This window comes from Chelonoidis abingdonii, chromosome 20, assembly GCF_003597395.2.
Source record: "Chelonoidis abingdonii isolate Lonesome George chromosome 20, CheloAbing_2.0, whole genome shotgun sequence".
Lineage (NCBI taxonomy): Eukaryota > Metazoa > Chordata > Testudines > Testudinidae > Chelonoidis > Chelonoidis abingdonii.
The window spans coordinates 15,229,416-15,243,687 of record NC_133788.1 but is presented as its reverse complement, the minus strand read 5'-3'; the positions used below and the strand labels follow the sequence as shown (position 1 = coordinate 15,243,687).

General features: G+C 45.7%; 1 protein-coding gene across 2 annotated transcripts in view; it reads left to right on the top strand.

Moving 5' to 3' along the window:
* Window positions 1-14,272, top strand: part of KSR1 (kinase suppressor of ras 1) — a 61,728-nt gene that overhangs the window by 28,180 nt on the left and 19,276 nt on the right. The window contains exons 5-14 of one of the 2 annotated variants that reach the window (XM_032779420.2): window positions 493-553; window positions 1,880-1,963; window positions 2,538-2,599; window positions 2,705-2,811; window positions 4,903-5,071; window positions 7,860-7,901; window positions 9,782-9,836; window positions 11,047-11,095; window positions 12,787-13,166; window positions 14,071-14,167. In XM_032779420.2, coding sequence (XP_032635311.1) covers window positions 493-553; window positions 1,880-1,963; window positions 2,538-2,599; window positions 2,705-2,811; window positions 4,903-5,071; window positions 7,860-7,901; window positions 9,782-9,836; window positions 11,047-11,095; window positions 12,787-13,166; window positions 14,071-14,167 — 1,106 coding nt within the window. The remainder of the gene's footprint in view (window positions 1-492; window positions 554-1,879; window positions 1,964-2,537; window positions 2,600-2,704; window positions 2,812-4,902; window positions 5,072-7,859; window positions 7,902-9,781; window positions 9,837-11,046; window positions 11,096-12,786; window positions 13,167-14,070; window positions 14,168-14,272) is intronic. The other variant, XM_075059540.1, reaches the window with a different exon arrangement.

Below are 14,272 nucleotides of genomic sequence, written 5' to 3'. Positions count from 1 at the left end.
ATCTCTAACCACGATTCTGAAATAATAGTTGTTAAATTAATAGAGAAAAACAAATCTATAAATCCACACACACCTATTAAATGGAGAGCTGGGAATCAGCTACAGCTTATGTTGGGTCCACACCATGAAGAGCGCATCTCTCGTGGCTCTGTATCAACAATCGAACTACTCCCCTCTGTGCTACCATAATTAGTGACCCTAGGGCATAAGGCCAAGGAGGAAGGTTCTCGACTCCCATTGAATTTCAGTGGGTGTTGGGTGCCTGACCCAAGTGCAGGGGGAGACGTGCTAGAGGTGTGTTACCGACCTCTTTTGGAAACACAGGGGTCTTTGGGCTCCCTTGGTGGGATTTGTTGTTTGTTGTTCTCTTAGAAATGAGATTTTCATGTGCAAATTTCACTTTAGATTTCTAAAAAGCTCAAAAACTATGGGCTTTTTTTTTTTTGTGGCTAACTTTTTGTTTGTTTCTAAACCTAATTTGTTCCCCATCAGATCTTCCCCAGGGATCCCCTCAGATGTTACGAAGAGACATTGGCATATCTGTAACACACAGGTAAACACCAATATAAAATACAGCAGGAGCTGCAAAGGAAAGGAAATGGATGTTGCTGTAATCTGATCCATGATGTGTTAGCGCAGCTTCTAGCTGACTATCTGAGACAGAATTTTTATGGTGCCTTGGGTGCCTCCTGTGGGAAGTTCAGCCTTGACTCTGCATTTCCTAGGTTGCTATTGGTTTTAACTCCAATGTCCTTAAACAGCATTACACATTAAAACTCTTGATGGGTCTTTGGAACCTTCCCTTCTCTCTTATAAACTTGTTAGTTTGGGATCCTGCCAATGTGTTGCTTATTTGTATTGCAGTGGTGCCGGAGAGCCCCTGCCATGAACCACGACCCAGTCGTGCAAGGGGCTGTACAAACACAGAACAAAGATAGTCCCTGTTCCAAAGAGCTTGCAGACCAAAGGGAAAGTCTTGTCTTAAAATGGGAGGAGCCCATAAGCCCCTTCCCTGATTCCCTCCTCCCATGCCATACTCCCTCCAAAAAACTCCCAACAACCAACCAAGAGGGAGTACCGTATGTTCAGCAGTAACTATTGTCCCATACAGGTTTTATGTATCTGTTTGCTCTGCTGTTCTGCTAGAAGGAAAAAATAATCATAATGTAGGCTCTGATCCAGCAAATACCTACACACGTGCTTAACTTTAACCCACTGATTAGTTGCACTGACATCACGGCTGTTCAGTCCTGATTCAGAACAGCACTGAACCACGTGCATAAGAGGCTTAGGTGGCACCATAGTTTGTTCTCCGTTTGAGCACCCATCATAAAGAAACAGCCCTATATGTGACCTGCTTTTAGGGAGTCTTTGGAGGAGGTTAAGTTCTGCACGTGATTATTTGCTGTGACACAGTTGGTTTTGACTGTATGTCTGTATCCATAGGGCTGTAGATCAACCAGCCGCAGGAGTTGTCAACCAGCAGTTCCAGTTTGCAAAACTGCACTGAAAAATGGCAAAAATCTCCTGGGAGCTGGACACCAGCATGTGTGCATGCCTTGTTGCATACTGGTTCTTCTTGACAAACAAGCCCTGTATGCTCACCTGTGATTTGCTGTAGGCTGAAATTGACCCCAGTACAGATGGCTAGCACAAAACCTATGCTTGTCATCTGCACAAAGATCACTTTCATTCCCTAAGCAGGTGCTGGCTTCCTTAAATTCCTTCCTTTCTTTTTTTTTAAAGCCATTTCCATCAGAGTTTCCCTTTAATAAGAGGCTGCACTGTAAACTGACTGTAGTTAAACAGTGGGGTTTCAGTTAAAGTTTGGTTTTCTGTTTAACTGGCCCCACTATAACACTTTCTCTCTTCTGCTCAGATTCTCTACGAAATCTTGGTTATCTCAGATGTGCCACGTGTGTCAGAAAAGCATGATGTTCGGTGTGAAGTGTAAGCACTGCAGGTGAGCACCAAATGTTGGTCCCTTACTGAAGGATGTTTCGTGTTGTTCAATTTATTATTGATCTCTGAGACGTATTTGCTTTGCTTCTTAGTTTAAGTTACCACTTTGGGCCCTGCACTGGGGTCCATGAACAAAGAGAACGGTGGAAGGAGAGGAAACATAACCCACTGACTAAAGTGGTGACTTGGAAGACCCAGACACCACTCCATGCTCTGCCACAAGCTTCCTGCGTGACCCCGGTCAAGTCATTTAGTCTCTCTGTGCCTCAGTTCCCCATCTGTAAAGTGAGGCTAATAGTGCTATCCTACTTCACATGGGTTTTGTGAGGATAAATGCATTTAAAAAATGTAATTTGTTCAGATCCTACAGCAATGGGGCCATATAAATACCTCATAGCAGGGCTACATCTGGGCACAGACCCTGGTGCACCATCAGATCACAGGGCAGCACCTCTGATAGTTTTCAGAACCTCTGAAATCAGCATGCAATGTGCCTGGGGAGGCCTAGACTCTGGATTGTCCGTAATGAATTAGTTGCTATCTAATGTGTGTGTGTCTCTCTCTCTTTCATGCAGGTTAAAGTGTCATAACAAATGTACTAAAGAGGCCCCTGCTTGCAGAATATCTTTCCTTCCTAGTAAGTTTGCTCTGAGTCGCAGCATTTTGTCTTTCATTACTGATGTTATCGCAATGAGAATCAGTCTGAATAAACCCTTCTCTCTCTTTCTCCCTCCTCTTTCAGTAGCAAAAATAAGACGGACGGAGTCTGTCCCTTCTGATATTAATAACCCTGTGGATAGACCTGCAGAGCCGCAGTTTGGGACCCTTCCAAAAGCACTAACGAAAAAGGTACTTGGTGAACAAAGCTTGTGATGCGTCTCCGCAATTGAATTGCGAGCCAGTGTGGGGAAGATGCAGCACCGTGCCTAGTGCAGTGACAGCTACATTATTTTTTGCATGTTTTGTTTTCGGCTTCTCTGTGCAAAGAGTCTTGGTTTCAATGTGTGACATGTTCCACTTGTGAAATGTGGCTTCTGAGTTGCTCCAGCTCCTCTGCTGCTTCGGGGAGGGGGGATTGAAACCTAGAACCAGAGCAATTGAGTGGGAAAGCGCATGGGTCACAAATTTTCAGTCACAGTGGTGGTTTGATGGAACACTGGGTTTTTTGATCAAACAAAAATTGTTGTGGAAAAAGTCTGTTTCCTGCAGAAAACAGATTTTGTTGAAGTGAATGCTCAGAAACCAAAAACTTCTGAGTTTTCAACCAAAATCTGAAATATTTTGGTTCCAAATAGCATTTCCCGTGAATTGTTGCCTGGATGTCTTATGCTCCTCCATGGGCCGGGCTCTCTGGCCAGACTGCCTCTCCTTTGACGGACCGTGGGTGGGGCTCCTATGACTTAACACTGCCCCTAACCAAGAGAGGTGAAAGTGGCCCATTTTGGGAGCTGTAGTCTGGCCAGAGAGCCCAGCCCACAGAGGAGACTGGGAACCTAGGGTACCTAGATTATAACTCCCATGAGGCACTGAGGTGCCATTTTGTATTTAGATATTTCTGTTGTGGATATTTTTCTGAGAAGTCAACTTTCCAAGGAATAAAAATCCCTTTTCCATCCAGTGCTAAGGGAAGAGCTGTACTGGACCAGGCTGTCCATCTCAGCCCAGTGCAGGGTTGTTTCCTATAGTGCATTTCAGAGGGGTTCCCAGTTTGTGGGTTGTGACCCTTGGAGGATTGGGAGTAGATGCCAGAGTCATGACAACCCTGCCCTTTCCATGGTGCTAGATGGGGGCAGGGTCCCAGCAAGCCCCCAGTGAAATGAGAGGGAGAGGGTGGTGTGAGAACTGCTGGTTTGAAGGTTCAAGCAATGAGTGTTTCCACCTCTGGGCAGGGAAAGGACAAATGAGCTGGTGACCGTTACCTTGCCCAGTGCCCTGGCGCAACCGCTGCATTTCTCATTCACAATGGGAACTGAGAGGGAGGCGCCTTGCAAACAAAACTGCACAGCACGTTTGAGAAAGTGACCTAGCAAATGTGTGCACAATTGAACTGTGTGAAGAGGGCCAAGAATGTCTTGAACTAGAATGGTTTATAAGGCATAAAAGAACAGTGGTTCCGGGGCGGGGGGGGCATGGAGCCCTGGGGCAGGCGGGCAGCGGGCTGGGGAAGCGGGGAGTGGAGCAGGGAGCCCTGAGGGTGTCTTTAGGTGAGGTACAGGATCTTTAAGCCTGTAACCTGAGCTAGGGGGGGGGGGGGGGGGGGGGGAGCTTGGATGTAGATGTATTTATTGCTTTGATTTGGTTTGTCCCCCAACCAGAAGCAAAACCATTATGCTCCAAAAATCCCAAGGGCCTAACTTTCAGTAGTGTTGAGCATCCGCAGACTCCAGTGGGATGTGCAGGTGCTCAGTAGCTTTTAAGAATCCATCCCCCCCCGCAAACATCCCTGTCTGCTACCTAATAACAGGGCCTTGCTGTGTCTAGGTAGCTTTCAACTAGATTAGGCTACAAGTAACAAATTCCTCCCGTTCACCTGAAGGGTTTGGTGGGCCTGCTCCCCTTTTTTTGTTTTTCACTCTATAAAGAACTTTATACTCTTACTTTTGTCTGTGATTCCTCAGAACACCACCTAGTGTCCGATCCTGCTTCGTCTGAAGTCATTGGGAGTTCTGCTGCTGACTTGAGTGGAAGCAGCACTAAGGTCTTATGCTGAGCTTTCAAAGCTGCTTAGGGACTTTGGGTGCCACATTCCCATTAATGCTGAGACCATCTGCTGCTTTTCCAACCTCCTGCCCATAAATCTCATGGGAAGAGCCTACTTCCTTGCTGTTTGCACACAGCGACAGTTATTTACTGATCTGCGTTGGGGAAAGTTGGTGACCCATCAATAAGCGTCTCCCTTTCCTCAGCAAAAATCACCCAGTGGTTTTGTTGCTTTTGCAGGATCATCCCCCAGCAATAAACCATCTAGACTCCAGCAGTAATCCCTCTTCTACAACCTCCTCCACGCCGTCTTCTCCAGCACCTTTCCAGTCTTCCAATCCTCCCAGCGCAACACCTCCCGCAAATCCTTCCCCCATGGGCCAGCGGGACTGCCGGTTTCACTTTCCAGGTAACTGATTTGTTTCAGGAGAACTGTGGAATGTCAGACTTCCCAACTTCCTGGGCAATTCCCTGGTGGACAAGGGCATAGCCTATGTACTATCGTAACCCAGCAAGGACGTTCGTGCACAGCCCTCCCTGTGCAGAATAGCACCACTTCTACTACCTGAGGCTGCCTTGGCTAGGATACAGGCCTGTATCAAGCTGGCTTCTGCAGTTTGCTTATTCCTATTTTGGGGTCTATAACTCATGCTCTTAGGTATCAACCAGAACCTGGCCTATTGCTTTACAAAGTGCTTTCAGGTCCTGCAGGGGCTCTATAAATGGAGGGGATTTCTGTCATGGTTGGTCATTGCATTGGGGTGGAGGGTGGGTGCTCATCAGCTAATTGTGACCAGGCAGACAACCAGCTGCAGATAAAATTAGCTTTTGGCCCAGTAATTTAGGAGGAAGACAGGAAATGGATTGCCATGTGGAAGACCCTCAGTGCTTTGCTTTCTTGACTTGTGCATTTGGTTTCTAGATGATATAAGGTACGGGCAACACTTCCCACGATGATGTGCAGCCATTTGATACAGAGTAAGGGTCTACTCCCCACCCAGAAGCAGGCTGTTTCCCCACCTGGCAGGCATGTGTTTTTGATGCAGAGTTCCACTTGGGGAGCAGGATTTACTCCCCTCCCCTCCCTTGCACAGGAAGTTTAGTCCCCACAGCTTGACATAACTTACAAGGTCAATGAAGACTCTGGGCCTTTGCACAGCCATTCTGTTGTACCTCAGGAGCTGTGCTGCCATTGTCCGACTCCCCCTCACATCTGTTCAGAAGCAGCTGCATGGGAGAATCTGTGGAAATCCTGCCTCCAGCAGTGTTCACACCTGATCTGGTTTCTAATCGGAAGCATGCTTTGTTTCCATGGATTTCTAAAAGCAGCTGCTCCCTGGGCCTCCTCCCTTCTCCCCAAGAATGTGAAGAAACTCCCCTATGGCCTGCTGGGTTCCTGGGAGAGTGATACATGTGCAAAGGTGTCACTCCCTCCACAATGCCCACCTATAACCAGACAGTCTGGTGTCCCCTCCACTGATGTGAAACAGAGGGAAGGAATTGGTATCTGCACTTGAGCTCCATTTTTATCTGCATCCTGGTTGCAGCAGTACAATCTCTAGGCAGCTTTGGAGAGAGGAGCAGAAAGCTCCTGGGAAGCCAAGCTTTGACTTTGAGATCAAAGAAGGAGGAAAAGCTACCCAGACTTGCACATCTTGTGCCTCTCTGCCATGTTTCATGCGGTCTGAAATGCGTATGGTTTTAAAAGTTGTTAAAAGTAAAACTACCTACTCTGGAACAAAGTTCATTGAGAGAAGTTTTACGTGTCTTCAGTGGTCTCATCTTTCCAAATTTCCCTCTTTTGAAAGAGCATATGAAAATTCTCCTCTGTTTATTCTTTGCACATTGGTGTGTATGTGCGTGTGCGCGCGCGCGTGTGTGTGTGTGTGTGACTTGAAATCATGAACAACTTGATTAATGGAGTGAAGAGTGGAAATAAAAACCAGGACAAAAACGTGCTTTGGTCATCTGTGGTGTTCATTATGAGTCCCCTCCTATGAGGATTTTTGAAATGGCTGAGTCAGAAATCTGTGGTGGGAAGTGTTTGCATTATAGGAGTGTGTTACAAAACACACACTCTGCAATGAGTAGCGTGAAGCCAGGGGGACTTCTCGCATGTGTAAGGAATACAGACAAGAGCCAGGGTTGAACAGTCAGCAAATTTCTTTGCTGGGGTCAAATTTCATTTCTTCGGCCTGGAAATCTTTCTTGGTGCTGTTAAAATAGCCGTTGTGTTTTTTACCGTAGAGAGAGCTGCATTTTTTTCTTTCAAGTCTTTTGATCTATCGAATGCAAGTTGCTGTTTTAAATGCACAGTCTGCTGTGATCAGGGCCAGCTCCAGCGCTTTTTGCCACCCCAAGCGGCGGGGGGGAAAAGAAAAGCCATGATTGGCGGCACTTCAGCGACAGCTCTAACGTGCCACTTCATTCTTTGGCGGCAATTCAGTGGTAGGTCCTTCCCTCAGAGAGGGACCGAGGGACCCGCTGCCGAAGACCCAGACGTGTCACTCCTTTGCGTTGGCCGCCCCAAGCACCTGCTTACTGTGCTGGTGCCTGGAGCTGGCCCTGGTTGTGATAGCCAAGACACGAAATAGAGAAGAAGCAGGATTTGATTACACAAAACAGAAACTTACCTGTCGATTCATTGGAATAAAATTAGCAAAAAGAATTGTGAATGGGCCAGAACCTGAGCTGGTGTAAGTTGTCAGAGCTCCATTGGAAACAAGGGAAGGGCAATGTGGCCTTGCAGACAGCCATAAGAACATAAGTCACTTCATCTCCATTTCCTCATCTGTAAAATGAGGATAATGGCACAGACCTCCTCCTTTGAGGTGTACTGATGACAAGCACTATAGAAGGTTTAGTATTATCATTAGTGTGCCAGTGTACACCAGCTGAGGGCCGAACCACCGTGTTCTTGGTCTCGCCATCTGGCCACGTTCACGATCAGTAACTCAGCTTTCACCCGATTTGATTTCGTCTGTCATCCTATACAGTCTTCCAAACATGCATGTGCTGAAATCCACCCACTGATCTGGCTGGTAATTAATCTACTAATCTGTTGCTCAAACAATGAGTTGGGACTAATTCACTGAATGCATATGGGGCATTTGCTGATGCTATCTCTAGACACACTTAACTTGTTTGTTTTTATTATTTCCTGGTGATTTTTTGCTGTCCTTTTTTTATATATAAAGCTGCCTACTACATTCAGCATAGACAACAGTTTATCTTCCCAGGTGAGTTCATTGCTTTAATTCTGCTAACCAGCTTGTGCTGTTTCTGTCCAAATTAAACTATTTTTAAACCTCCTGCTTCTTTTTCAATGTTCCTGCTTTTTCAAAAAAAAAAAAATTTAAAGCTTTCTCTTGTCAACATACACAGTAACACTGACCCATTCTTTCCTAATGTGTGTGTTGTTTCTTTACATTTTAAAGTGACATGGATGATTTGTTTAGCTGCAACAGAGGAGAATCCAATCACAGAAGTCTATGTACCACATTGATATTCCTTTGAAAAATCTTATCCCTATTTTCAGAGGGCCTCATCCTCAGCTGGTGTAAATGAATGCATCTGAGGATCTGGACCATAGGGATTTAAGAAAGATTTAGTTGGTTCAGGTCAGACACTTTGGTTTTCATAGCTATTGGTGTAGAGCTGATTTTAAAGTTTGTTCGTCTAGAAGATGCAATCGTTGTCCTACTACCGTCAGTAGAACCCATTTAAAAATTCACCCTGTTCCTTCTGGAGTCTTGTTCGGGTTTGTTTTTGTTTTCAAAGTAGGGCCTTCATTAGGGAATGTATTTTGGCAGGGTCTGCCTGTACATGCAGTAGGTGTGGAGTGGGGGTTGTAGACTGAGGGAGGAATTGCAGCAGTGACTGTGCATGAACGTTCCATCACCTCCAGCTTCCAACTTGCTGGTCAGTAGAGTGGGCCCTTCCCTGAAGATCTTAGAATCTAATTTTCTCAGAATCCTAGAACCAGAAGGTTAGAGCTAATCTGACCCCCTGCGAAAGTGCAAGACTGTAGACCTAACAAGTCCTGTTCCCTCTCTGTTCCTTAGCATGTGTCTGTCACACCCTGCAATTGCAGCTTGTGGATGTAACCTGAGCTAGCTTGAATCTAGCTAGCTCGGATGACAGAGCAGCGAAGCCGCAGCAGCACAGACTTTAGTGTGGGTTAGCTGCCTGAGTAATTACACAGAATTCTGGGCCGGCTTGTACTACCCGTACTGAAGCCCACGCGGCTACAGCTTTAGTGCTCCATTCCCTGCGCTAGCCAGGTACAAGCTAGCCTTGGCTCTGTCCATACAAGCTGCACTCTGGAGTCCACCTCTGTAAAGTGGCTGATAACGATGGTACCCGCCTGTCTCGCAAAGGTGTCTGTAAACCACTTAGAGGGCCCTGAATGAAACGCAAAATATTTTTGACTGAAGAATAAGATAGTAATCTAATCAATAGTTACAGCGTCCTGTTTCTACAACTGGTGCTCTGCACAGGAGTTCTTTTTTTTGTTTGTTTGTTTTTTTTAAATCCATCTTAAATTCAGATTAACTGGGAGAGGCAGGCTTCCAGAAAGTCAGGCTTGGGTAATAGCTTGTGGGGTTGCTGTAGAAAATGGGTGACCTAAGCCAAGCTCACATTGGGTGGTGCTGATGAGCCACGTGGGTAAAGCAATCAGTTGCATATTTCATCATGAGCGTCTTAGAAATGTGATTTAGAAGCCGTACGAAATTGTGTCCCTGAAGCTGGCTCCAGTTCTGCAAGCAGATGCACAAGTGCTTAACTTTAAGCATGTGACTAGTACTTTGGCCTGCTTACGGTTAAGCACATCCACGTACATTTTTGCAGGATTAAGTTAGCAGAGGAGTTGAATGATTCACAAAATGTTATAGGTGGTAATTGAACAGGAAAATCAGATTCAATCAACATGAATGCCCATAATTTAGTACTATGCTGGTTGTTCATTGTTTGCTTAGTGTGTAGAAATGTCAGTGTATAATTTACCTGCCTGTGTGTTTCCTGGTTGAGAAATAAATCCACAATAGTATACTCTAGGGATTAAGTGTGAAATACGTGTATTACATTGCAGATTTTTATTTTCATTTTATTTTTTTAGAAATCCCCAGCCCCCCACAAGTAATACATCCGCCTGACACAGCTGAAGACACTAAGTAAGCATTATGTTTCTTTATCCTTTTGTTCACTTCATAGCTAACTGAAAAGCTAACATTTTTTGTTGAGTGGTTAGAGAAGAGGGCCAGTAGGCAGGACTTCTGGGTTCCATTCTGAACTCTGCCATCAATTCATTGTGCAACTCTGGGGAAAGCACTTAACCTCTCTTTACCAACCTTGTAAAATGGGCATGATACTTCTCTCACACCAGGGGTACTGTAGGGTTTAACTAATGTTAATACAGCACTTGGATGAAAGGCTCCCTTAATGTGCAAAGTTTGTTTGTTTTTAATCAGTAGAAATGGTCATAAAATGTGGGGAACCTCTCCTCACAGAAAACTTTTAAAAAAAATCAATTCTTCATCTAAATTTTCCACAGAGAATTTTGAGTTTACTGAAAAATGTTGGCCAAAAACTAAATTCTTTATTTGTGGCTGAAATATTTCTGTTTACAGGTATTTTGGCGTTTTTTTAGTTTTGTTTTTTTTGTTAACAGCAGCAAAAAAATGGTTAATTGAAAAACCAACTTTCTGTCAAACAGTTTCAACATAATATTTTTGGCTAGTCTTATCAGTCATTTTTATTATTAATTATTATTATTATTATTATTCCCCAGTAATCTTCTAAGCCCGTGAGCATTAGAAAATGACATTTGCCAAATAATGTGATGGATGGTGCTTGCAGGTTGTGTTGCCTAGTGGCCTCTGCTCGCCATGCCTCTTTTCCCTGGGCCACCGTCACACCCCATGGCGCTCTGTCTTTTGATGGGGGTTGACCCAATCCTCCAGTCAGGTCACCGATCACTCTTCTCTCTACTGATCCCTGCAGGTGTGCAGTCCCAACCTGGGGTTTCCAAAAATCATCACCTTTTCCTTCCTCCCTCCAAGGGGGAGTCTAGCAGTGAGGCTTATCATGCGCTTCAAAATGAGGGGGATTGGTAGAGGGGAGCCCAGGTCCTCCCACTCCACTGGGTTCCAGCCCAGGACCCTGTAAGAGGTACCAATGTCCAGCACCCACCCCAACCTTAAGGGTTGCCTTAAGGCTACCTCGCTGGGCCGCTTCCTCCCACCCATGCTCTTGCCGAAGTCTTATCGTTTGCCTCACAGTAGTAAAGGAAAAGATGATAATTGAACCATAATTGAATTGCTGAAAATCTAAGCAGCAGCCCAGCTTCCTAGCTTTCATTGTAAACCCATTTTCTCTTGATAGTGCTGATGAACAGCTGGACACAGAAGGGGTTGAAGAACCTGATGCAGAGGTATGCTTTTGGGTGAAATGGATCACCTTTCTTTGTCCGCGCTCATACGCAGTCACAAAGGCTCTATTAAAAGCTAAATAGCAGTGCTGTGGTCTTCAAGATATGACTGCTGAAATCAGCATTGCTTTACTGTGTAATGAAATAGAGGTCTGTGCTACAAAATATCTCCTTTAGTAACCCACTGTTCATGCTACAACCAGGTTAGGCTGCAAGCACTTGGGTATTTTTACTTGGCTACATCTCACTTGCTTGCCTGTTAGCTATACCCTTTCCAACTGGACTAAGGAGCCCTTTTGTTATTCGCTCACTTCTCAATAAATTGGCATGACTATTTGGTGCCAGTATGAGGGTTGTCGTTTTCATCTAGAAAAAGCCTTTGATTGCAGTGATTGTGGGAAGTGAATTTGTTTGTTTTTTAAATTTTTAGAAACATATTTTTGTAAAATAACCCTTTTAAATCTGCATGTCATATCTAAGTGATTAAGATCTAAGACTACCTATAAATCAAGGGTGGCCAACCGTTGACTCTGGAGCCACATGTGGCTCTTCAGAAGTTAATATGCGCTCCTTGTATAGGCACCGACTCCGGGGGTGGAGCTACAGGTACCAACTTTCTAGTGTGCTGAGGGGATGCTCACTGCTCAACCCCTGGCTCTGCCACAGGCCCTGCCCCTATTCCACTCCCTCCCTTGAGTCTGCCAGGCCCTTGCTCCTCCCCTCCCCCCCCACCCCCAGAGCCTCCTGCACCCCACGAAACAGGTGATTGGGAGGTGTTAGGAGGGAGCAGGAGGCGCTGATTGGCATGGCTGCCAGTGGGTGGGAGGAGCTGGTGGGGGCGAAAGCTGATAAGGGGGCTGCTGAGGTATTACTGTGGCTCTTTGGCAATGTACATTGGTAAATTCTGGTTCCTTCTCTGGCTCAGGTTGGCCACCTCTTCTATAAATAGTCAGATTAGCTCATGGGTTCCAATCCAGCACAGCACATGCTTAACTTTAAGCAAGTGAGTAGTCCCATAGACTTCACTGAGACGGCTCCTCTGCTTAAACACGTGCTTAAGTGCTTTGCTGGATCAGGAAGTAAAAGTGGATTGCTGTAGGGCTGGGCGGCAAACCAGTTTGTTACAGGCTTTAATCCAGTGACCATGGTCTTCAATGAGAGTCCTTCAGTTGACTTCACTGGGCTTTAGATCTGGCCCAAAATGAGAATCTCGCTTCAAACTCACATGGAACGTGGTCTTGAAGTTTGAAGAACCTTTTGGTTCCCCTCTTTGAAAATTGTCTTTTCATTTGCAGAATTCGGGTCAAATTCTGAGAGGTGCTGAGCACCTACAACTCCCGCAAAAGTCCACGTTTAGTTCTAAGTGCTCAGCACCACATGGGCTCAAGCCCTCTAGCTCCAGCAAGAAGTGAGGAGATACCATGAGAGAGGTGGTTCTCGCAGCCTTCCCAGCTGCACTTTACAGCTTTGGGAGGTTAAGATCAGCCTCTGGATTTCTGGGTTGTTGGCCAGGTCAAACCCACAAGCTGAACCCTTTGAGGTTCTCCCATCATTAATCACCTTTGGGGTTTATGTTGGCTGAAGGAATACAAATACAGATTGGGCTAGGAGGTCAGTGACAAACCACCAGATGGGACTCCAGTGTAACTGTCACTCTCCTGCTCACCCACCCCCCCTTTCTGATTTGCAAACAGACAGAAGAGCAAGAGACGAATAAATCAGAACCGGAGGACGATGAGGACGAGTTAGACGACTTGCCCAGCAAGCGGCCACACTGGAAAGGGATGATCTCCCGCAAGGCCAGCCAGACCAGTGTCTACTTGCAGGAGTGGGACATTCCCTTTGAACAGATTGAGCTGGGGGAGCCCATTGGCCAAGGGCGATGGGGGAAGGTTTACCGGGGGAAATGGCATGGAGAGGTGGCCATCAGGCTGTTGGAGATCGATGGGAACAATCAGGACCATCTCAAGCTCTTTAAGAAGGAGGTGATGAATTACAGGCAGACCCGACACGAGAACGTGGTGCTCTTCATGGGGGCGTGCATGCACCCCCCTCACTTAGCTATTATTACCAGGTGAGGACATAGAATTTCACTGCGGCACTGCTATGATTTTCATAGGGCTCTTACTGCAGATCAGAAAGCAGATGTAATGTGTAAGGCTCTGGGTTGGGAGCCATGGAGACCAATGTCACCTCTCCACAGGCAGGAAAAGCAAGAGCAGTAGTAGCATATGCCCTGCCGAAGTGACTCCTCTGTGTGTGGGAAGGACTAGGGGTTGTCCAAGCTTGAAGCCTAGTCACTCTTTTGACGTCTCTGCTGGCCGAAAGGTGTAGAGTGCAAAGCACTATTTAAAGCAGGTCAGGGTACCACAGTCTGGTCTTTTGCGTTTGGAAAAGAAGTGTGTCATTTCTCTGTTTTCAGGCATGTGCTCCCTGGATGGGAGAAAATATAAATGTTCTAAGAGTCAGTACGTGGACCTGATCTGTTTACAAAACACTGTCTCATGAACTGTCCTCCTTGTTCCACTTCTAACCAAATTTAGGGAAGACTCTTCGCAAAGCAAGAAACGGAAAAAGAAGTTAACTTTCTCTTCCTCCCATGGTTTTAGCGATTTGTGTACAGTACATGCTTAGTTTAGACCTGGTTTTCATTTACGCTACTCCAGAAGTTGCAAAGGGACCCGAAAGTGAGCATAAATGCCCACTTCAGGGGACTGCCAAAGTAGCGTAAAGGGGCCTATTATAAATGGGAATCAGGCCCATTTATGTTTTCTAGACACTGTCTTTTTTTGGGGAGGGTCCTGTGTTATAAAACCCTGCCGTCAACATCATATGAAACTGACAGATCAAGCACTTTCAAGTCTAGATGTATTTTTCCCCAAGGGAAGGACGGATAAATGTTTAGGAACTTGCATTTTTCACCACATTGTCTCCTCTTTCTCTCTCTCTTCTCCCCTCCCTCCTTTTTTTTTTTGTAGTTTTTGCAAAGGAAGGACACTTCACTCATTTGTAAGGGATCCCAAGGTATCTTTGGATATTAACAAAACCAGGCAGATAGCTCAAGAAATCCTTAAGGTAAGAGAGAGAACACTAGGCAAATGCAAGAGGTGGTTGGTTGCAGAATTAAAACTTTCTGGTGGCTTTTGAGCTGGGCAACATATTTGCAGTGACATTCCAAAT